General features: G+C 47.3%; 3 protein-coding genes across 4 annotated transcripts; 2 read left to right on the top strand and 1 right to left on the bottom strand.

The window, feature by feature from the left end:
* Nucleotides 1-3,462: 3,462 nt before the first annotated feature.
* Nucleotides 3,463-10,018, top strand: LOC124689785 (protein argonaute 4B-like). 2 transcript variants are annotated; one of them, XM_047223266.1, is made up of 23 exons: nucleotides 3,463-3,487; nucleotides 4,789-5,041; nucleotides 5,152-5,357; nucleotides 5,442-5,669; nucleotides 5,775-5,911; nucleotides 6,042-6,139; nucleotides 6,237-6,334; nucleotides 6,497-6,662; nucleotides 6,754-6,870; nucleotides 6,962-7,069; nucleotides 7,159-7,221; nucleotides 7,313-7,426; nucleotides 7,495-7,660; nucleotides 7,757-7,869; nucleotides 7,969-8,106; nucleotides 8,213-8,340; nucleotides 8,464-8,529; nucleotides 8,664-8,727; nucleotides 8,838-8,949; nucleotides 9,073-9,146; nucleotides 9,273-9,367; nucleotides 9,465-9,496; nucleotides 9,611-10,018. In XM_047223266.1, exons 2-23 carry the CDS (start codon nucleotides 4,799-4,801, stop codon nucleotides 9,790-9,792), a joined length of 2,748 nt encoding a protein of 915 aa, XP_047079222.1. In that variant the 5' UTR covers nucleotides 3,463-3,487; nucleotides 4,789-4,798; the 3' UTR covers nucleotides 9,793-10,018. The 2 variants fall into 2 exon arrangements, with proteins under 2 accessions (XP_047079222.1, XP_047079215.1); XM_047223259.1 differs by having other exon boundaries at nucleotides 7,495-7,869.
* Nucleotides 10,019-12,955: 2,937 nt separating this feature from the next.
* On the top strand, nucleotides 12,956-18,479 carry LOC124689813 (wall-associated receptor kinase 5-like). Its single transcript, XM_047223285.1, has 3 exons — nucleotides 12,956-13,892; nucleotides 14,773-14,917; nucleotides 17,264-18,479. Exons 1-3 carry the CDS (start codon nucleotides 12,956-12,958, stop codon nucleotides 18,462-18,464), a joined length of 2,283 nt encoding a protein of 760 aa, XP_047079241.1. The 3' UTR covers nucleotides 18,465-18,479.
* On the bottom strand, nucleotides 18,125-20,416 carry LOC124689802 (BTB/POZ and MATH domain-containing protein 2-like). The gene is made up of 2 exons (XM_047223274.1): nucleotides 19,329-20,416; nucleotides 18,125-18,314 (listed from the first exon to the last, which is right to left on the bottom strand). Exon 1 carries the CDS (start codon nucleotides 20,400-20,402, stop codon nucleotides 19,329-19,331), a length of 1,074 nt encoding a protein of 357 aa, XP_047079230.1. The 5' UTR covers nucleotides 20,403-20,416; the 3' UTR covers nucleotides 18,125-18,314.
* Nucleotides 20,417-22,294: the final 1,878 nt, after the last annotated feature.

Consider the following 22,294-nt stretch of genomic DNA (forward strand, 5'->3'; position numbering starts at 1 on the left):
CCACTTGTAAAGTACTATTCGTATCATTCATGCATTAAAAAGGAAAGTATTACTTTTACATTTATGAATATGACTATGTGGTGAGCGATGAAACCATGGTTTGTGTGATGGTGGAGGTTCCATTGCAAATGACTTTATACTGATCTAGGATTAACAACAAATGTCGTCCATCGATTCTTGCGCCGCATATTACGTGTTAATCACGAGATCTATAATGGCTCTGAGAAAGTCAGTTGTACATTTTTCCTTTCGCATATCAACAAACACTAGGCCTTGCTGAGAGTCTAGAAAGGCCCAGTGGTTGGGAAAACCTTTAAATCCTCATTCGGCAGGGTGAGTGGTCTTTAGTGTCTATGAGGGATTCTAACGGGTTGGCTCGAGACTTGATAAGAGAATCAGCCGATAGCCAGTGGTTTACAAAAGAGTGGGTATGCGTGGACACGGAGAAGGGCAGTGATTGGTTTGAATTTTATACCGGGCACATACCAAGGAAGTATGAATGGGGATACCGGACCCGATTGGCAACAAAGATAAGAATCTCTTATGGGAAAAGTAACGCACCTCTGCAGATCGTAATAAATTATGCCTTGTCACTCCCTTTTCTGGAAAAAAGCTGCGAACGCGATATGAAAGAAACTCTGTGAAGTTCTAATCAAACTGTGAAGACCGACATACATAGCTGTTCAGAATAAAGTCAACCTTTTGATAAAATGATTATAAAAACTTGCATTTTCCTACAACGTTCTAGTCTCTATTGCTGTAGCTAGTGCATGATACACCTATTTTTATTATTGAACTTGCTGAGTACGCTCGTACTTACTCGTACTGTCTTGACCCCCTTGCTTTGATTGGGAAGCCACCGCGGGAGAATCTTCCGTGGAACTCGAAGATGGATGCATCAACTCTACGAAGAGTGGAGCTTAGGGCATCTCCAACGGGGCGACCCATCCCGCGCCCGCGCGTCCGGATGGGTCGAGCCGGACAAAAAAGCGGCCCAACGCGGCGACGCACCGCAAATGCGGATGGCTGCGGCGTCGGGACGACGCAAACCCGGCCCAAATCCGGGCTAGGTTTGCGTGGCCACGGATGTCACGCGGCGTCCGGTCGCGTCCGGGCGCTTGGCGCCTCGTATCCCATGGGCCCACCTATCGGTGACTGGGGAGGCTATTAAATGTGGACTGGAGGGGATCTGTCCCTCCACTCCAGTCCCCACTCCACTCCCCGAGCGCAACCGCCGCCATGGCCCCAAAGCGACGGTTCGCTCCGGAGCCAACGACGAGGAGGCGAGCAGCAGCCGTCGTCCTCCGCCGGCGCTGCGGCCCGGAGGAAACCGAGGCGGCCTCCACATCGGAGAGGCCGCCCGCGGCGGCACGACATTGGCGCAACCGCCGCCGCTGCTGCTGCTCGAGCCGAAGGCCGAGTCCTCGGAGGAGGACCCCGACCTCCGCGCCGCTCTGATCATCTCGGCGGCGGAGGAGGACGCGAAATGGCCGCACCTCCATGCGGCCATTCGCACCTCCGAGATGGAGGAAGCGGCCCGGCAGGCGGTGGAGGAAATCGAGGCCTGGGAGTTGTACGCCCAGGCCCGCCAGGCGCGACGGGAGGAGGAGGAAGCGACGCGGCGGGAGGAGGCCAGGCGCCGCGCGGAGGAGGAGCGGCGCCAGAAGGCCAGGCGCCGCGCCGGCGGAGAGAGGAGCGGCGCCTCGGGGAGGAGGCGCTCGCTCCGTGCGCCGCTTCCTCGGGTGGCTCCGGACCCCCACTCCGCCCGGGAGGAGGCCCTGTGGTCTCCGTGGCCGGAGTCCCCGGCTCGGTCGAGCCACAACAGTGCCTCGCCGCCCGGGGACCTCATCGACGACGACGCCGGCGATGCCCACAGGGGCTAGGCGGCGCACCGGCGGCCACCGCGCCACCGACCAAACCCTAGTTTAGGTTTTTTTTATTTGTTTTAAATTTTAAAGCCCATATATAGAGCTTCTTTTGTTAGTTTTTTTTTGCCCAAAATAGGGCTATGTACAAATGTGCCCAAAATAGGGCATATTCTTAATGAAATTTAGTTCGAATTAGCGTTTTAAATTTCGTTTTTTTCGAATTTGCGCTGCGTCCGCGCGTTGGGCGCAGCGTGCGACCCAAACGGACACGCGGACACGGGGCGCTGTCCGGGTGTCCGCGCGGCCACCCAAACGGCCCAAAACGGACGGCCCAGCGCGTCCGTTTGGGTCGCCGGGTTGGAGATGCCCTTATTCAGTGGAGTTAAAGGAGTCAACTTCAACATCCACCAAGAGGAAAAATAGACCAGGAGTGGAAAGGAACCAATTTTCTAATCTTAGAACCTAAGTATTAGGGTTCGGTTATAGTTTCTTTAGCAAGCCAAGTACATCAGAAGAATAAGTTTAGGGTTTGCCTACGTCTCAGGTAGTCGAGATTTTCTTAAGTCTCGATCACGCTCAGAAAATCGCAACTGCAGTTTAAAAAAATATGTAGCTCGAAACGAGTTGCACTTTTACAGCGAAATGTGCAATTGCACTTTCGACTGTGAAATGTGTAACTCATGTACATTTTGTTGGGTGGTCGAGAGCTAAGAATTCTCGGTCACCCGAGACTTAGCTAAAACCGATAAGTTTAGTCTACTAGTTGTTTTCTGAAATTTATTTGCATTTTTACCTTATTGTAAACTAGGAGATTATGCGGATCTTCCGTAAGAGTTGAAGTTGTACTTGTATAGATATGTTTTTTTACAGATATGTCTTGGACACGCAATGTTTACAAGTGGAAGCTCAAATTACAGCTATCCTGGTTTGGTTTGGCTCGAGCCCTCTCTCTTCAGATACGTTTTCAGAGATGCTCTCATGTGTTAAACCCTCTAGCAAGAGAGGAAAGTGAGCAGGTGGCTTTATGGCGACGATCCGAGTTGTTGCCGTTGCGGTTTGGTGGCGTACGAGTTTTTGTGGATTCTTCTGTCCCCAGCGTGGGGTGTGCCGGTGTGGAGCTGGAGTGCGCATTGTCCTAGCTAGCGCGCTCTTTGGTGATGGCACGCGTCCGTTGCCAGTCGAGTACTTTGACTGGAGTGTGGATAATGGAGTGACGTTCTCCGAGCGGTGGCCGTGGCGTGGTGGACGAAGGAACCAACGGACAGAAGGACGATGGAGTCGAGGGATGGCGACCGACGTACACGTACTCACCGCATGGGTACAGCAACGGCCCTCGGCCCTGACGTGCCACCCCACTGACCCACCCTCCAGTGCTCCACTATCTCCTCCTAGGGAAGGGAAACAAATTTTCTTCCAAGAAAAAAGAAGGAAAACAAATACACTACACAGAGGAGCTCCATTGTCAATACTCGCTCTTCTCCACTTTAAGAAGGAAGGAGGGCCATTATTACGCCTCCCCTACCTCGCCCCTCTCCATTCAAGCCGCCGGACCGGAGAGGACGAGAAGACCACACCGCCGCCGGAGGAGGAGGAGAACACCAGTCGCCTCGCAGGGACCGGTAATGCTCCCCCAATCTCCTCTTGCTTCTTCGCCATGTTCCTTCCCTTGTAGTATATCTCTCTAGGTTGGCATGCAATCTTTCTTCCTTCCCTAGCCCGCTGCTCTGCCTTCCTCTGCGGTGAAATGCAGTGACATGCATCACTAATCTAAACCCCAGATGTATTTCTCTGCTAGAGTGCTAGTACTATCTTTACGGGGAGTGCTAGATTTGAAATCCGAGGGAGGGTTTAGGTCTTCCCCGTTTCATGTTGCCCTCTGAGGAGACTTGTCTTGCAGTTTGGGTAGATTTGTATTTGTTTTCCCGATTAAACCATTTTTCCCATTCTTCTTGTCTTCCATTCCAAGGGGATACAGAGTTCTCTTTTTTCTCTATGAACTAGGGTTTTGCTCGGTTTTTTTATTTGTTCTACAGTGCGAATCTATCTTTTGCAAAAAAGGGGTTTGGTTCTTCTGCCCATTTTTTGGCATCATTTTCTTAGGTTCAGTGTCTTGTGTCCCTTCCTTTTATCCACTCCCCACCCCATCAATCTTCCAACAACTGTCTTTCTTTCTCATGTAATGGAAAATGCTCTAGAATAGACACTGCGGATTTATCTTTCACAAGACAGGGCTGTGCTTCTGCCCCTTTTTTGGCAACATTTTCTTTGATTCAGTGTCATGTACTCCCTATAATCTGTCGTGTCTTACTTTCCTCCACTTCTCACCCACGGATCTACCAACAGCTGTCTGTCTTTCTTTCTTTCTTATGTAATGAAAATGCTCTAGAATAGACCCTGCGGGTTTATCTTTCGCAAGACAGGGTTGTGCTTCTGCCCCTTTTTGGCAACATTTTCTTTGGTTCAGCGTCATGTACTCCCTACAATCTGTCGTGTCTTGCTTTGTAGGCACCAAAATCTGTCATGTCTTACTTTGTAGGCACCACAACCTAATATGCTTCCTACTATATCATTATTTTTTGCTTCTTTTTGCGGGGGCATTTTATTTGCTTCTACTATATCATTGCACGCAGCAAGATTAATTCATATTAAATGCGCATTTTTTATCTAATCTTAGCAACATCTCCTCGCTAGCATTCTGGTCAAGGGTAAAAATAAACAACTTGTTCTCAAGCTAGAGAGTGACCATTTCATAGTACCAATATTTGTCGTCGTTACATCCTAAAATACACTGCATGGGCCACAGTTACCCTTAATCTGAAGTTAATATTCGACATATGACACCTTTTTTTACTCCATTTTGGAGTTAATCATGTCTCCTGTTCCATACTAATCACCATCCTTTTACCAATTGCATCTGCAGAGAGCTCACGATGGACCCGCTTGAGGAAGAGTTGCCACCACCACCTCCTCTGCCTCCCAACGTGGTGCCCATCAGAGCCGAAGATGCTGCGGCTGCTGATGCCAATGATACCCCACCAGACAAGCCAACAAAGCCTAAGAGGCTCCTGATGGTCAGGCCCGGATTGGGCAAGAAAGGACTGCCCATCCAGCTCCTTGCCAACCACTATAAAGTCTCTGTGAAGAGTTCAGAGGAATTTTTCCACCACTACAATGTAAGTATATAGCATATGCTATCCCTACTTCACCGCCCAGTATTTCAAAAAGATAGTACAATTGTTTTGACCATACTAATTTGGGACTTGTTGCTATGCTATGTGACTAGGTAATCATGAAGTATGAAGATGATACGCTGGTTGATGGGAAGGGGGTAGGCAGGAAGGTGATTGACAAACTGCAGCATACTTACCGCGCCGAGCTCTTGAACAAGGACTTTGCCTATGATGGTGAGAAGAGCCTCTTCACTATCGGCGCTCTTCCGCAAGTAAACAATGAATTCACTGTGGTTCTGGAGGATATTGGGACTGGAAAGTAAGTTCTGCTCCTTGATGACCTGCCTCCATGCTATCTGCTCGCTCGGTGTTCCGTATAACTCAAAATCTTACTTGGTTGTAGGAGCGCTGCAAATGGGAGCCCCGGAGGCAATGACAGCAGCCCTGGAGGTGGTGACAGGAAGAGAGTGAGGAGGCCATTCCAGACGAAGACTTTCAAAGTGGAGCTGTGCCTTGCAGGGAAAATCCCGATGGCCGCAATCGGGCAAGCCATTAGAGGACAGGAATCAGAGAATTCAATGGAGGCGCTCCGAGTTCTTGATATCATACTCAGGCAGCATTCTGCAAAACAGTATGTATCTTTCAGAATGTCTTTGTCCTAAGCATTTCTCTCTGCTTAGGCTTCTATATGACTTTCGTGGTCACTGCTGTGGTTGATTCTTCTGTCCATGCACAGGGGCTGCCTTTTAGTTCGTCAGTCATTTTTCCACAACAACCCTGATAGCTTTGTTGACTTGGGCGGTGGTGTGATGGGGTGCCGAGGATTTCACTCGAGTTTCCGTGGTACACAGAGTGGACTCTCCCTAAACGTCGGTACGCATCTCACATTGCAGTACTGTTGCATGACTCCATAGTTTACTTTGCAATGGTTAGTGGTTACATCTGACATTTCGACTACAATGGCCCCTGTGTATTGCCATGACAAACTTCTTTTGGCCTGCAGATGTTTCGACTACAATGATTGTTAAACCTGGTCCTCTTATCGACTTTCTTCTCGCAAACCAGAAAGTTGACCACCCGAACAGAATTGACTGGCCAAAGGTAAGTTGCATCTTTAATGCTGTTGCTAACATAGCATGAAATGTCTCCGACCATATATTTCTTTTTGTTTATTACTATTTGGATGTTTGACTAACAGGCTAAGCGTGCTCTCAAGAACTTGAGGATAAAAGCAGCTCCTACAAATTCAGAGTTAAAGATTATTGGTTTGAGTGACAGAAACTGCAACGAACAGACGTGAGAATTGCCTTTACCCTTTTGTTCATTTTTTCCCAGTGCTTTAAATAAATTAATAATTTCTAAAGGGTGTCGTATTGTCTCTAGATTGTTGTACTATTTGTTTTTCCGTACAATTTACTGCTATTCATGGACTGCTTTCTGATTGGCGGGTTTAACTAGGTTCCCGCTGAGGCAGAGGAATGGTAACAACGGGGACACTAATACTGTTGAAATAACAGTCTCCGATTACTATCGGGTGCACAGAGGCATAGAGCTCAAGTATTCTGATAATCTCCCCTGTATCAATGCGGGGAGGCTAAAACGTCCGACTTATTTCCCTGTGGAGGTTTGTTTCAGTTTTGTATTCTACATCCTCAAAGCCTCCTCCATTCTTAAACTTTCATCCATTAATCTCAAGCCCTGGTTTGTATTGCCAGCTTTGCACGCTTGTTCCTCTGCAAAGATACACCAAAGCTCTGTCTACTCTGCAAAGGTCCTCACTTGTCGAGAAATCCAGACAAAAGCCTCAAGAAAGAATGTCAACCCTTAATGATGTGAGTTCTTATCTAGATGTTACCTCACTGCAACCATGTATAGTTCGTTTTTAGTGATATTGGCAATTAACTGATAGTACCTAAATGCAAGGCACTGAAACGTAGCAACTATGACTCTGACTCAATGCTGAAGGCATGTGGCATTTCCATTTCACAAAATTTTACTCAAATTGAAGGGAGGGTCCTGCAAGCACCCAAGGTTAGTGATAATTCACCAAACTTAGTTTGGCATGCTCATGCTTGATGTTCTTCCGAATGTATCTAACCAGTAATCCTTCTATCATGTAGATGAGAGCCGGTAACAATGAAGATCTCGTCCCACGCAACGGACGTTGGAATCTTGCACACAAGGTCAGCACGTTTTCTCTTTTAACATGCCCTTTATTACTTCTTGATCATCAATGAACCCTCTGTTAACTTGCTTATTCTATTTTTGTTTCAGAAGCTGATTAAGACCTGTGCCATCAGTAGATGGTCGGTTGTTAATTTCTCTGCACGGTGCGATGTTCAGGGTCTTGTCCGAGACCTTAAAAGGCTTGCGATTGGAAAGGGACTGGTATGCTTTACTTTGTCTACAACATCTTCAACTGTTCTTTTCTGTTGCTGAACTTTGTTTGTTTTCAGGAATTCGAGGACCCCCATGCTATAATTGAAGAGAATCCATCAAAGAGACGAGCGCCCGTGTCAGTTAGAGTTGAGGAGATGTTTGAGCAGATAAAACAGAAGCTACCTGGAGCACCCAGGTTCCTTTTGTGCCTTCTTCCTGAGAGGAAAAACTGCGAAGTTTATGGTTGGTTCATGGCTTTTTTTTGTCATTGTTTGTTACCCTTCCCTTTAAGCATGATTAGCTGTTGCAGAATATATGATACATATTTGCTTCAACCAGGTCCTTGGAAGAGGAAGTGTCTTGCCGAATTTGGCATTGTTACACAATGTCTAGCTCCAGCAAGAGTCAATGATAATTACCTAAACAATGTGCTGTTGAAGATAAATGCTAAGGTTTGTTGACATGGACTCTTTTTCTTTTTGTGTATTTATTATTGGTTAGTGTTAATTCTTAGGCTTATGGTATTTGTCTTTTCACCGGTTATTACCTAGCTTGGTGGTCTGAACACATTGCTGCAAGTTGAAGTATCCCGTGGAATACCTATTGTGTCAGAGGCGCCTACTATCATCTTGGGCATGGATGTGTCACATGGTCAACCTGGGCAGTCTGACAGACCTTCTATTGCTGCGGTAAGAGGAATACAGTTTTACTCTCTGAATAGTAGCTCACATGTCATCTGAATGTATGCGTGCTGTTATAACTCTACTTGTAACTGTGGCTTTTGATTCTATTTAGGTGGTGAGCTCTCGTGAGTGGCCTCTCATCTCTAGATACAGAGCAACAGTGCACACCCAGTCACCTAAACTAGAAATGATGTCCTCCCTGTTTAAACCACGTGGAACTGAAGATGATGGCCTCATTCGGTAAGATATGTCAATCCAATGTTGAGCTCAGTATTTTTCAATATTGTGTGCATATGTACTCCGTATATAGGATTTATTCACACTTTCCTAATGGAATTATATCGTTGCACTTGGGACTTTCAGGGAATCACTGATCGACTTCTACACTAGTTCTGGGAAGCGAAAACCAGACCAAGTTATTATTTTTAGGTATTAAGTTCTGAAATTACTATTTGCAAATGCCAGTGAATTTTGCAGTGAAACTCCTGAAATGTTTTTGCCCTACTGAAAATGGATAATTGATGATGTCTTAACCATCGCATATTAACTCATGCTAATTTCAGGGACGGGGTAAGCGAAAGCCAGTTTACTCAGGTCATAAACATCGAGCTTGAGCAGATCATTGAGGTAGTGTATTTATCTGATTTCAACATGCGCTTGGTACAGATCCAATACTGGTACCTACTTACAAGTAACTATTGATGCTGTCATTTCATCTACTTTTAAAATCGTTGCAGGCATGCAAGTTCCTTGACGAGAAGTGGGAACCTAAGTTCACACTCATTGTTGCCCAGAAGAACCATCACACCAAGTTCTTTCAAACTGGATCTCCAGAGAATGTTCCTCCAGGTAAACTTCTTTCCCTATGGACAAAGTCTCCTACTTTTCTTATGGAGTGAAACGCCAACCTTGTCATGTACGTAGTGATTTTCTGTTAAACGAAGTAATAAAAGTGTCAATGTCATTCTGTAGGGACTGTCGTGGATAAGCAAGTCTGCCATCCTAAGAATTTCGACTTCTACATGTGTGCACATGCTGGCATGATAGTAAGCAACCTATGCTTTCTGCTCTGTTTCTTGTTACCTGTCAATGCAGTGGTGGTGGTTTGCATGTTTTCAAGTTACTGCACATTTAGCTGGGTCTAATTGTTTTGTGTTTGCTGTGTGTGCCAGGGAACTTCGAGGCCAACACATTACCATGTTCTCCACGACGAGATCTGCTTCACTGCCGATGCGCTTCAGGAATTTGTGCATTCCCTCTCTTATGTGTAAGTAGATGACAGACCGAGGCTGTACCACTTGCCATTCTGATAAAATAAAATGTTGTCAAGCTATGTCCTGACTTTGTTGCTGTGGTCTTTTCAGGTACCAGAGGAGCACAACGGCCATATCGATCGGTACGCTGATGCCATCCTCCTCACTATTTGTCTTTCGCTAATAGTACGTAATAAGTTGACCATGATGTCTGTTACCTTGCATTTATCCTGGTTTGGTTTGTTCTGTGCGTGCAGTTGCTCCAATAGCCTACGCTCACCTCGCGGCGGCCCAGGTGGGCACGTTCATGAAATTCGAGGACATGTCGGATGCGTCATCGAGCCAGGGAGGAGGAGGGCACACGTCTGCGGGCAGCGTCTCAGTGCCGGAGCTGCCGCGGCTCCACGAGAAAGTGCGGAGCACCATGTTCTTCTGCTGATGCGCTCTCTCTTGAGATGCTGCTGCTATGGGGTTGTTGGACCTGTGTTTCGGCCTGTCTGTATAAAAAGTTAAAAACCTAGCTTAGTTAAGCACCTTAAAACTTGTCACTATGGGTGCCCGTAGAAGGATCCAATCGGTGTGTTGTCGCTTGGGACGGCATGTCGTTAGCGTTGAACCTTGCATGTGTGCGTTGGACTTATCTATCAAGTATGTTTCTAGTACAATGTTGTTGGTATTGTGGTGAAGTATCTGCACTTCTGCAGCCTTGCATCCTTTGCAATTCGGCTTCTTTTGAAATGCGAAGAAGATCCTGCCCTGTCCTATAGGGATGAAAAATCGGTCCAAGGTGACTAGGTGAGGCCATGGTCTCTGCTTCTCCTAGAATTAATCTGAGCTGGAACGACCATAGCGAAGGCTTATCCTCAATTGAGAATGAATGAGAAAGCAAAAAAGAGTTCAGAGTGCGTGAATACTCATTCCGGGTTGTATGCTTGATATAGTAGCACAATACTTAGCTGCATCGGTCCCACTTAAAAATGACATACTCATTCCCGGTAACACTTGATGCAAGTGACTTATGCTAAAAAAACACTTGATGCAAGTGACCCATTAGACAAGTCACGATTTTTTTTTGACAACACAAATCATGATTTTTCCGTAACACTGTATGAAATAATTCACCCTGTCTATTTTCCTTGGTAGGAAACACGAACCTGCACAGAAATTTACCAGGACCGGCCAGTCCAAACTCTCACAGTCTCACTGCACCTACCCTCTTGTTTGGGAAGCCTCCTTCTCAAACGAATATGCGCATGACAATGTTAACAAGCTCTGCAGCTAGCTAGAAATCACAGAACCTTTTTGTTGTGTGAAACTTTCTGTTGCTCATATACAAATAAAATACTACCAACAACCTAACTTAGTCTCACCCATCTAATTTGACCTTCTTTTGATAGTGGCAATGCACACATATTGCGTCGTCGATCATGCTAGTTTCTTATAAATATTAGTAATAGATGATTATGCATATCCAGAGAGAGTGGACTTCGTCAATATTGGAGTACTCGAAAATGACCATGATTGAAGTCATTCGGTTGGGAAACCCAATTAATGAAGGCTCATCCTCAATTGAGAATGAAAGAGAAAGCTAAAAGAATCCACTCTGCTTTATTAGGGTATTTTCATGGGCCCGACGCAACGGTCCATTTCGATCCAAACGGATAGGATGACTCCAAACAACGTGAACCAGCGGCCTGGCACAAATAGGCCGATCTATTCCAATGCGTGTGTGCGAACCCGCCATGTGCGTGTCCTTGCGTTGCGTGTCCTCTCGCGTCCCACCTCTAGCCCGCCTGGAAGCGTCCACATGGCCGCTTCGCCTTCTGCGCGCGCTAATTTGGCGGGCAACGCTGGTCTTACGTGCCATCATCAACGGGCCGCTCCGCCCTCTACGACAACATCAATGCCACACACGCTTGGTGTCGAGCGCCGACATTGATGGCGGCCACATCCACTTCCTTGTTAAGGCACGCGGTCGTGCCCGCCAGTCCACAAAGGCCCTCACCATTGCCAAAACGAGAAAGCCATGTCTCCTAGACCACCGACAACTCCCCTCAGCAAGGCCATGGGAAAGTCATGGCCGTTTAGGAAGTTGAAGAATGACCATGAGACCGGCTGCCGCGACCTAAGCCGAAGCGCAACCGCCAATACATCACCGTGAACGTTGTGTGGTTATTGTACCACATGCGCCAACAGGGTGGGACGGCGTCCGACCACTTCCCCACCGGCTGATTGCTTAGCTTGCGCCAGGTGTCGGTGCTGCCGGTTCCACGGGATGGACGTGATCGACGAGAGGAGATACGACGTTGTCGGGCGCTGCCGGCGGATCTGCTCACCGACCCCGCATACAACATCACCTCGTACGCGTGGGATACCTACAACCGATGGGAATGGGAGTCGTGACGCCGAGCGGGCTTCCTGGGCGACGAAATCTTCTACTTCAACGCAGAGGTTCATGACCAATAGGAGGCCTTTGACAAGGACGAGCCGATCGTGGGCAGTGACAACATCCCAGGCGAGGAGCCGAGGGACAACGCCGTTGATTATGTCAACCTCCTCGCGTTGGAGCGCGAGCAGCTAGCTAAAGGAGGACGAACTCCCCCTCCATAGCTGGACTACGATGAGGCTATCCAACTGGCCATCGCTTCCTCGAAGCTCGAGGACCTAGCCATGGTAGGGCCTTGTCGTGCAGTTGCAGGCACTCGCGGTGGGGCACCCTTCCATGCCGCCAAGGACTCCACAACGTCGACACTATCACCTCCAGCATCGCCATGGAACAAGTGGCACGCGCCAACACCAGCCCATCCAGCGTGGCCCGCACCTGAACCGGCCCTTCCAGTCCAGCGACTACAGCCTCAGCTCCGACACCGATGGTCACGTGGCCTTATCCATGGCTAGTGCCGGAGTTGGTCGACCTCACCAGCGATAACAAGGACTAGGTGGCACGCCCGCAAAAACCTAGATCAGACTAGGGTTTTTATCTAGTTATTTTTTTATGTCCATTTTTTTGTCCTATGTAAATTAAGTCTGCAATACATAAAATTTTATCTAAAGAAATGTGTCTTGCCACTGAATTTGCTCCCTGACCTAAACAGATAAAGGGGAACACATACGCATTTCTATGCATGGGTCAACCGAAACGAACTAAAATGGATACATTTTGTGTCCGTGTCCCTTAGAGATCCTATTAACGAACTAACCACAGCATACACATCCTCCAGACTGTTAGAAAAGGCTAACTACGTTCGGTCCCACTTAAAATAGACATACTCGTTCGTTGCCGGTTACACTTGATGCAAGTGACCCATTAAACAAGTCACGAGTAGCACTGCTGAATGGAATAAGTCGCCCTGACCCAGTGTCTATTTTTCTTGGTAGGAAACACGAATCTGCAAAGAAATTTACCAGGACGAACCAGTCCATACTCTGACCTTACCGTTTTGATTGATGGGAAGCCTCTTTCTGAAACGAATATGTGCATGTATCTGCATATGTATAATCATGACAATACATTATTTAGAGTCTGAAATTTCAGATTATTGACAAGCTATGCAGCTAGCTCGAAATCACCGAATAGGAAGAGTTGCAAATCGCAGCTCATCATGGCTTTCAATACCTTAGCAGCAGCTGCTGCAGTCGTGTTCGTCATAGCGCTCCAGCCGGCGTTTGACCTCGCCGGCAGCGTTGGAGCGTTGGTGCCGCCGGGCAACTGCACTCGGGAATGCGGGGGAGTGGAGATCCCTTACCCGTTTGGCATCGACATCGAGGATGGGTGCCAAATCGCCGAGAACCAGACCCGTCAAGGGTTCAAGCTTGCCTGCCGAGACAAGGGGATCCGTGGCAAGAGGCTATACTACATCAACCAGGAGGTGCTGGACATCTCGCTGCAGCATGGCCAGGTCCGGTGGCTGAATAACATCTCCTCTTACTGCTACAACGCCACCACCGGGCTTATGGAGACCAAGAGCCCACCGTCGAACATGGACCTGCAAGGCGCCATCTTCAGGCTCTCCGACACCGCCAACAAGTTCACCGTGATCGGGTGCAAGACGCTGGCGTACATCGGCGACACCGACGACGTTAGCTCCTACACGGCCGTGTGCGGCGCCACGTGCAAGGGCGGCAACCTTTCTTTGGTGATGGACGGCGCCTGCGAGGGGATAGGTTGCTGCCGGACGGCGATCCCCAGGGGGCTGGAGAACTACCGGGTGTGGTTTGACCAGAACTTCAGCACCAAGGGGATGGGCGGCAGCTGTAGCTACGCGGCCCTGGTTGAGGCGTCCAACTTCACCTTCTCGGCGAGCTACCTTACTTCATCAGCGTTCATGGACGCCTACGGTGGGCAGGCGCCGGTGGTGGTGGATTGGGCTATTGGTACCCTGGCTGGGGAGACGTGCGAGTCAGCCCGCACCAAGCAGAGCTCGTACGCTTGCGTTAGCGACAACAGCGTGTGCGTTGACTCGCCCATTGGACAAGGCTACATCTGCAACTGTTCGAAAGGATACCAAGGAAATCCATACCTTCAATACGGATGCAAAGGTAACATAAGTCATTCCTACTATACATCCAAGGTTCCAATATTAATGCATCTCTTGGTCCACCCAACAAGTACCAGCTAACTAATGCTACCAAGTTTTGCATGACAGATTCTAAAAACGAGTTAAGCAAGCGCAACATGAATCTCGATAGGTATATTTAAAAAGTGGTTGTAAAATTTTGTCAGAAAATGTAAATTTAACATAACTTTTAACTTTTGAGCAAATGGCAACATCATTAAAATTATACAACTAGCATTCCACTAAGAAAATTTTGTACTCCGGTGTGAACTATTAAATGTACATCACCCAGTTAGTCTTTACAAGTAAAAAATTCCACTAAAACAACTTTTCCCACAACTCTAGTTTGTAGAGAGAACTATTAAACTGATGTACCCAAGCAAAAATTTCTAGTTACACTAGTAAAACTGGACTTGAAGGCATCCATACTCTCACCCAATCTGCCAAATGATATTTCTCATCTTCTCATTTCTTTACTCTTATAGTCTTACTAAGATCTGAGTTTGGGGCGGTCCTTTTACCCTTCTGAGAATACCTCTTAAGTTGCCAGGAAATCAGTTCCCGCAATTATTATATATTTTATGTAGTAGACCTCATATGGATCCTTAACTTTTGGTTAATTGTTTAGATTAATGTATATTTTCAGATAATCTTTTATTTTGCATAAACTTAAGAGCTATTTGGACACAAGGCTTTAAAAAAGTCAAGCAATGCAGAAAACATAATACCGACCGCACGTGCATCAGTCAAGTCCTTACTAACCTTGTAAAAAGCATACATATTATCTTAGGGAAATAATGTTCGTTGTTTAAACTTTGAACATTTCTGTTGTCGCGCTTTACCAAGTTGTGCTTCACATCCAGATGTTGACGAGTGTCTTGATAAAAGAAATTGTGATGGGACATGCCACAATACCATCGGAGACTTCATTTGTTGTCCTCAGAGAACAAAATATGATCCAAGCAGAATGCAGTGCATCTCAACCAAACATCAAAATATTATCATAGGTACTACCTTACACTTACTCTATGGTTTATAAAAACAACAAAACCTTTCTGTCAAAAAAAAAAACCTTATGTGGCATATGTTTGTACATAGGTGTTACGATTGAGAAAATTACAAAAAACCACCACATATCAGGCAGATGTTTCAAAAAGCCACCACTATACGAAAATGTTTCAAAAAGCCACCACTCTAGCGCTAACAAGTAACAAAAAGCACTGATCCTTGTCTAAAGCTGGTCTAATGACGAAACTGACATCTAGGCCCCACTGTCAGGCTGACGTGGTAGTCAAAAACGGTCAACGGAGGCCATCGATGAAGGGTTGCAAAATTTTGGGTTTTTTTGTAAGTTATTGTGGGGCCCACTGTCAGTTTCTTCTCCCTCCAGACTCCTTGTCTATCCACGGGACGGGCTGCGGCGAGCTCCGACTTTTTTTTTGAAAGCCCACGTATATTCAACATAATACCAAGTACATTGTACATAGTACAGAAACGAAATACATCGCATCATACGTAGGGGAAACAGAACCAGAGCAAACCGCAGCATCTCCTCCGGCGTCGAGGACGAAGGCCGCCGTCCCCTTCTCACCGCGCCCCGAGAGCACCTCTCTTGTTGAAGACCGCCGCAAGGCCCGTCCGCCGCACGGCGGCGGAACTTGTGCCGATGAACGAGCACGGCGAGTGCCCTCCCGCTCCATCTACTCCACCTTGCCGTAGCCGTCTTCGCCGTCGACGCAGACAGGAGCCACCGCGGATGCCCAGCCCTGAGATCCGGCCGCCAGATCCGCCGCCAGCACGAATCCGGCGGGAAGCCGAAGGACTCAAGCACCACGCCGGGCCTCGAGCCCCCGCAAGTCGAGCGCGACGACGACGAGCCCCCAGGAGCTCCACCGCCGGAGAAGGCCGCCCCGACACCAAACCACCCGCCACCAGCCCCACCTCCTCCAAGGCGCCGCCGGCGGGATCTCCACCCTACCCTACCGTATATACAAGCCGGAACCGGGGATCCCCACCCTCCCGCCGCCGGAGCGGCCGACGGAGGAGGAGAATCCCGCGGCTCAGCGGCGAGCGCGGCGGATCGACGGAGTTCGCCCAAAAATCGCCTTTCTCCTCCTGCACAGTGACGGGGAAGAGATAAGGTTCTGCGTCTCGCGGCGAGCTCCGACTTGGGCAGGGGCGGGCGCGTCGCGGCGAGCTCCGGCTTGGGCAGGGGCGGGCGCGTCGCGGCGAGCTCCGCTCCGGCAAGGGGCGGCCGCGGGGATCTGCAGCACGAGCGCCGCCGTCGATCTGCAGCACGAGCGTCGCCGTCGTCCGCCGAGCTCCAACTCGTCCCAGCTCGGCTATGCATGCGCCCTTGACCTGCCTAGTCGTGACCTTCATCCCGGCCCCAAGTGGCCTCTCTCTTCTCCTCTGTTGGTCGAGAACGCGAACGGCATTCGGAGCGCGCCGCCGTCGGCATCATGCTCCTTCCCATTCTCCACCGTGCACAGTTCGCGCGGGCGCCAGGCCATCTTCGGGTCGGGCCGAAGCCGTCGGGGCCGGTTCCAGTGAAGCCTACGGCCAGCCGACGGCGGAGATGCGCGCAGACCATGCGGCACAAGGCCTCGCCGCGACGACGGCGGCTTGGCAGTAAGGGCGCAGGCAGGCCCGTCCTCCTCTCCGGCAGCCGCAGGCGGGCTCGGGGGCATGGGTGCGAGCTCCGGCCAGGCGGCACGGGCGAGGTCCCGCCAGGGCGCGACGGCCAGGGCTGGCAAGGGCCGCGCGGGGCGAGCGCGGGTGAGCGCCAGCCATGGCGAGGTGAGCACGGGCGAGCGCTGGCGGGGCGGGCGCCGGCCATGGCGGGACGGGCGAGGTCCGGCCGAGGTCCGACCAGAGCGGCGTGGGGCGATGTTCGGGCAGGGCGTGGTCCGTTCGAGCGCCGGCTAGAGCAGAGCGGGGCGAGGTTTGGCCAGGGGCTGGCGGGACGAGCTCCATCGCCGACCAGGACGGCGCGGCCGAGCACCAGCCAGAGCAGTGCGGACTGGCCTCTAACCGACGCGCACAGAGCATCGGCCTCCAGGCAAATTGGTCAACGCACAATGAGGTTGTGGTGGAAAATAATAAGGAAAAGGAAAAAAAAAATTACAAATAAGTCCAGAACTATAACCAATATATGGTGCTTCTCCCTTTAGCGTTAATCAGTTGCGACACTGGGACCCACATGTCAGTTTGGCGATTAAACCAGCATCAGAGTGGAATCAGTGCTATCTGTTACGTGTTACCCGTAGAGTGGTGGTTTTTTGAAAAAAAAATCGTAAAGTGGTGGTTTTTTGAAACTACTGCCTGAAATGTGGTGGTTTTTTGTAATTTTCTCGTTACGATTGGACTGGGTGTTGGCTTGGGAATGCTGCTTGTTGGTTTGTGTGGGATATTCCTCTTCTATAAATGGAAAAGACGTATCAAAAAACAACAAGGAAAGATGTATTTCCGGAAAAACCATGGTCTTCTACTGGAACAACTCATATTATCGGATGAAAATGCAAGTGACAAGACAATGATTTTCTCCTTAGAAGAGTTGGAGAAGGCAACAAACAACTTTGATGAAACTCGTATTGTAGGACGTGGAGGACACGGAATGGTATACAAAGGCATCTTATCTGACCAACGCGTGGTGGCTATAAAAAAATCGAAACTTGTTGAGGAAGCTGAGATCAATCAGTTTATTAATGAGGTTGTCATTCTGTCCCAAATAAATCATCGAAATATAGTGAAGCTCTTTGGATGCTGTCTTGAAACAGAGGTGCCCCTCTTAGTGTCTGATTTTATCCCTAATGGCTCTTTATTTGACGTTCTGCATGGTGAGTCGGTTACTAGGCTGTCTTTATCTTGGGACGATTGTTTGAGGATCGCCCTAGAAGCTGCTGGAGCACTATGTTATCTACATACATCTGCTTCGATATCAGTTTTTCATCGCGATGTGAAGACATCTAATATATTGTTAGATGGGAATTACACTGCTAAAGTTTCAGATTTTGGCGCTTCAAGAACAGTTCCTATTCACCAAACCCATGTGACAACAAATATACAAGGAACATTTGGATACTTGGATCCAGAATATTATCATACTCGGCAATTAAATGAGAAAAGTGATGTGTATAGTTTTGGTGTGGTGCTCATAGAGTTGCTTACAAGAAAGGAGCCTGTTTTCTTAAGCAATGCAGGTGGAGAATACTATCAGAACTTGTCCATTTACTTCATTTCAGAGATCAAAGTGAGACCAGTAAGAGAGGTGGTGGCTACTCAAGTTCTTGAAGAAGCAAATGAGGATGAAATCAATACCATTGCCTCTCTTGCCGAGATGTGTCTGCGTCTCCAGGGAGAAGAAAGGCCTACTATGAAGCAAGTGGAGAGTACATTACAATACCTGCGAAAAAAAAGGTTGACCTCTTGTAAAATTATTGAAGAAAACGACGAAGAAACCCAACCATTTGTCAGTAGTTATCAACCTCTTGACATTCATATGGCCGACAAGGGTCATTCAGAGTCATCTAGTACTTTCTTCAGTGTGGAGTGACAGTTTGTGTCCTCTGCTACTCCAATTCCCAAATATTTCTCGGTTCCTAGATATAACTTTGTAATTTTTCTTGTCGTAACTAAAGAGAGTCTTAACTTGCTTGTCAGTAGCGGACTTTCTGGTCAGTTCACTATGTTGAGACGGGAGTAGAAGAATGGCTCCGTGTACTCCATTGAAGAGTTTATGATTGTTTCCCTGGTTTTTCTATCATGGTATATATTTTTCTCCACACTACTTTAACGCTCTCACACCGTATCCTAAAAGTGATTTCACATAGGAACAAGTTTGCAACCTTATTTCTCATCCAAACATCTTAGTGGAAAGCAATAGATACACATTGAGTATATGCACAAATATGACAACTTGGATGGCATGAAAGTCAAACAGCTGATGTTCTACCAAAATTTGTAGTGCATCTCCGGATTAAGGGAGCAGGTATGAATTCTCCACACCGCAAGGACACCACACCAAACCTAACGGTAGTAATGAGAAATAGCAGCAACATGCTTGAATTGCCAGTTCAATGACTCTAAAATTCGAAACTGCTAGCAGTCTGCGACCTTAGTGCAAGTTGACATCATCCATCCTTTAATCAAACAAAAGGATTCCGCAAAAAACATCCCAACACTGAAGGAATTTGCAACACCGAAGTAACTCAAGACAAGATAGAGTGGATAGGCATAACTAACAGAAGCAACAAACACCGATGATCACACATCATTCATAAGATACTTGCAGGCACATATCCACTACATTAACAGATAACTAGACTCAATAAAGACCTACAGTGACTCTGTTGACAGAAGTACTCAGCCCAAGTCTGCTGACTGTACATGCTTTGCCTGCAAAGCTTTTGCATGTTACCTAAGGGGAACTTCTGCGGGAGCGACGACTCTTCTCCCACACATCTGCTAATGGAGAAGGAGAAAACAACTTCATAGTCTCATAGTCATGGGTTTTCATCACATCATCGATTCTCTCCGAAGGAACCAAAAAATCGACGCAGGCTTCTTTGAGTTTCCAGCAGTTATGTCGATCAGCTAGACGCAGTATAACAGCCACATTCTTGACATCAAGGCTCATACACAAGATGCGTTCACACATGAGCTTCAGCCTCTCTAGACCATACTGAACCGCTGCTACAAGTAGATGCTGGACCACTGCATCTTTTTCATCTCTGTCAAGATCATCCATTGTAGGCAAGGAATCAGTGTAAACAAAATGGAGCAGAGCCTCGAAAACCGCCGGTTCCATGCGATCGATAGTTACATGCTGCATCTTGTTCTCCTTCATGGGTTCACTGAGCTGCTCTTTGAAAACCGGCGACCGGGCAGAAAGCACTGCCCTGTGGGCAGGAAACGTTTCTCCTCGAACCTTGAAGGTCACATCTGCCCTGGACGCATCCTTGAGCATCTTGCCAAAATGCTCTAGTGCATTTGGGGGAGGGACTTCAATTTCATAGAATGCTTTGTTTCCAGACACCCTAAGTTCATTCACCACGGTAACGACACATTCAATAACAAGGCAGTTATCTTTAAGATACACCGAATCTTTCAAAGCACGCTTGCTGATAAATTTTTCCCTCCCCCAGGTAGCCTCTTCAAAGCTGCTAGACCTGAACTGGTTTGGCACCTCATTCTCCGCGCATATCGTGCACGCCTCTCCAGTGACCTGGTTGATCAGTCTCAGGTCCACGAGCGCCGAAGCCTCCGCATACTTGCTCATCAACTCCAGGTAAACCGATATGTATTCCTCACCATCGACGCCATCGCCGTCTGGGCAGTACACGATAACCCAGTCGAATCCCCCCACACTGAAGGTGCCGGAGCGGATGTAGTCATTGTCACCAACATTCCCGTAGCTGAACTGGCAGATCTGGAACCGGTGTGTGCCTTGCACCGTCTGAGTTGTGCATGAAGATTCTGTGGTTGATGTCATTGCTCTTTGCTTGACTGTCCCTGCAGCATTGGCACAGGTATTTGAGTTAGTACATGTACAAGAAATCAGTCACGCATTCATCTCTTGGATGGAACGGATCCATATATACAAGAAAATACAGATCCCATTAATCAGGAAAGGACCAAAAGGACCCAAATCTGGCCGAGTCACCGAACAAACCCCAAATTCATATTCTAAGTGGAATCAATAAAGGACATGCATTTGACCCAATCGTTCACGATTCTGCAAGATAACTCGGTGGAATTCCGATTGAAGCAACATAGGTACATAACAATACACCAGTCTACCTTCTTCATTCGTTCCAGCAAATTCTACTAGGGCGAGGGTCAGACAGCAGCGATAAACGACGAATGTACTAGGTGGCGAGAACAGGCATACCTCTGGGGGCGCCCTCGTTCCGTCCGTCTCTCCCGGAGCGTCAGGTTTCGCCGGCGGATTAGGCGAAGCGAGAGTGCGTTCTTCGTCTGAATCTCTGGGGGTTAGGGTTTTGGAGAAGTGAAGAAGAAGAGGCGGCCGGTGTGGGGATTGGGAGAATGGTTGGGTGCTTCCCCCGCCCCAGTTCTTTTTTGGGCTGTATTTGCATTTTACATATTGGTCCCTACTTTTTAGTTAGGGGTGTAAACAGATAGAATAACTTCCGCGCCAAATCGGTCCCGAAACCGTTTTAAGGTATTCATATCCGATTTTAAAGAACCTGACATATAAGGATATCCGATTTTGAAGTAGTGCTCCAAATACGGCACATGATATGGTATAGCAAATAACATGCAAATATGGATTATCCAAAATTTAATTAGGATATTTTAAAGGTTTTAAATCAAATAATTTGATTTTTTAGTCCAATGCCAAGGCCAGGCCAATCTCACAAGGTTAGTAGCTATTGAGTTGCCAAATTTATTTAGCGAGGATGCTTAGCTCTAAATTTCTGCTAATGCTTGAGTTTTAGCATATTTCATCTTTTTTTCTTAGCTACACAAGACAGAAAGTTTAAATCCATCTCAAGATTCGCAAGAACTATAACTATCTACCGATAAGAGCATATATCCTATTTTTTTTGTTTATGACCCGAGTCCGTTCAATTTCCAATTGGAATCCGATGTTCGGTATAACCGCATTGGAATACATAGCCGGTCAAAATCTGCTCTAATCCGAATCGGAGAAAAATATATGGTAAATGATACTCCTCCCGTTTCATTCTATAGTGCCTATAGTTTTTCGGCACGGAAATTAGCGCAAGAGTATTTTTTACACAAGACCCCCTAGCTGAACGATTTGACATCAACGTAAAATTTGAAAAATCCATATCTTCCTAATTTACCGTAACAAATCTCACAAATCTCTCTTGTTGATTCTCCATATATGTACAACCAAGTTCAATTAAGGAAAGTAAAACATTGCCGCCTAATTTCAAGAAATCGTTGGCCATGCATTAGGAATCTCAATTAATTGTTTAATTTTGTTTGGATTTTTTCTCACGCATGTTGTGTGAGAGCTGAACGGGGGAGGGGGTAATTAAAAAAAATTCAAGCTACAACCTTATATTCTAAAACAAATGCCAAAAATCTATAGACACTATAGAAAGGAACGGAGGGAATATGGTATAAACAAAATCCGATTCGATCCAACCCGTTACACCCCTACTTCTTTCGATGTTTTTTTAACAAGGTAAGGCGTCAGAGGAGCCAAATTTTTATTCAGCTAACTACTCATCTAAATGAGCGAATCAACAGAGTGAAACACGTATAAAATAAATACATGTAGTACTACTTTTAGATAAAAATATTTTAGACCGGAGAGTAGTTTATTTATTTTATCAAATTAAATAGGAATATAGGATAGTGAGTAATCTATTGTTGACCCACAGTATCTGA

Source organism: Lolium rigidum, chromosome 1 (genome assembly GCF_022539505.1).
Source record: "Lolium rigidum isolate FL_2022 chromosome 1, APGP_CSIRO_Lrig_0.1, whole genome shotgun sequence".
NCBI lineage: Eukaryota > Viridiplantae > Streptophyta > Magnoliopsida > Poales > Poaceae > Lolium > Lolium rigidum.

Excerpts from the sequence above, each read along its gene's own strand:
- LOC124689785 (XM_047223259.1), top strand. The coding sequence starts at position 4,799 with ATGGACCCGCTTGAGGAAGAGTTGCCACCACCACCTCCTCTGCCTCCC. Across the intron at positions 8,728-8,837 it reads AGCTTGAGCAGATCATTGAG|GCATGCAAGTTCCTTGACGA; the intron begins GTAGTGTATTTA and ends AAATCGTTGCAG. Across the intron at positions 9,147-9,272 it reads GTGCACATGCTGGCATGATA|GGAACTTCGAGGCCAACACA; the intron begins GTAAGCAACCTA and ends TGTGTGTGCCAG.
- LOC124689813 (XM_047223285.1), top strand. The coding sequence starts at position 12,956 with ATGGCTTTCAATACCTTAGCAGCAGCTGCTGCAGTCGTGTTCGTCATA. Across the intron at positions 13,893-14,772 it reads CCTTCAATACGGATGCAAAG|ATGTTGACGAGTGTCTTGAT; the intron begins GTAACATAAGTC and ends CTTCACATCCAG. Across the intron at positions 14,918-17,263 it reads CATCAAAATATTATCATAGG|CGTTACGATTGGACTGGGTG; the intron begins TACTACCTTACA and ends TTGTAATTTTCT.
- LOC124689802 (XM_047223274.1), bottom strand. The coding sequence starts at position 20,402 with ATGACATCAACCACAGAATCTTCATGCACAACTCAGACGGTGCAAGGC.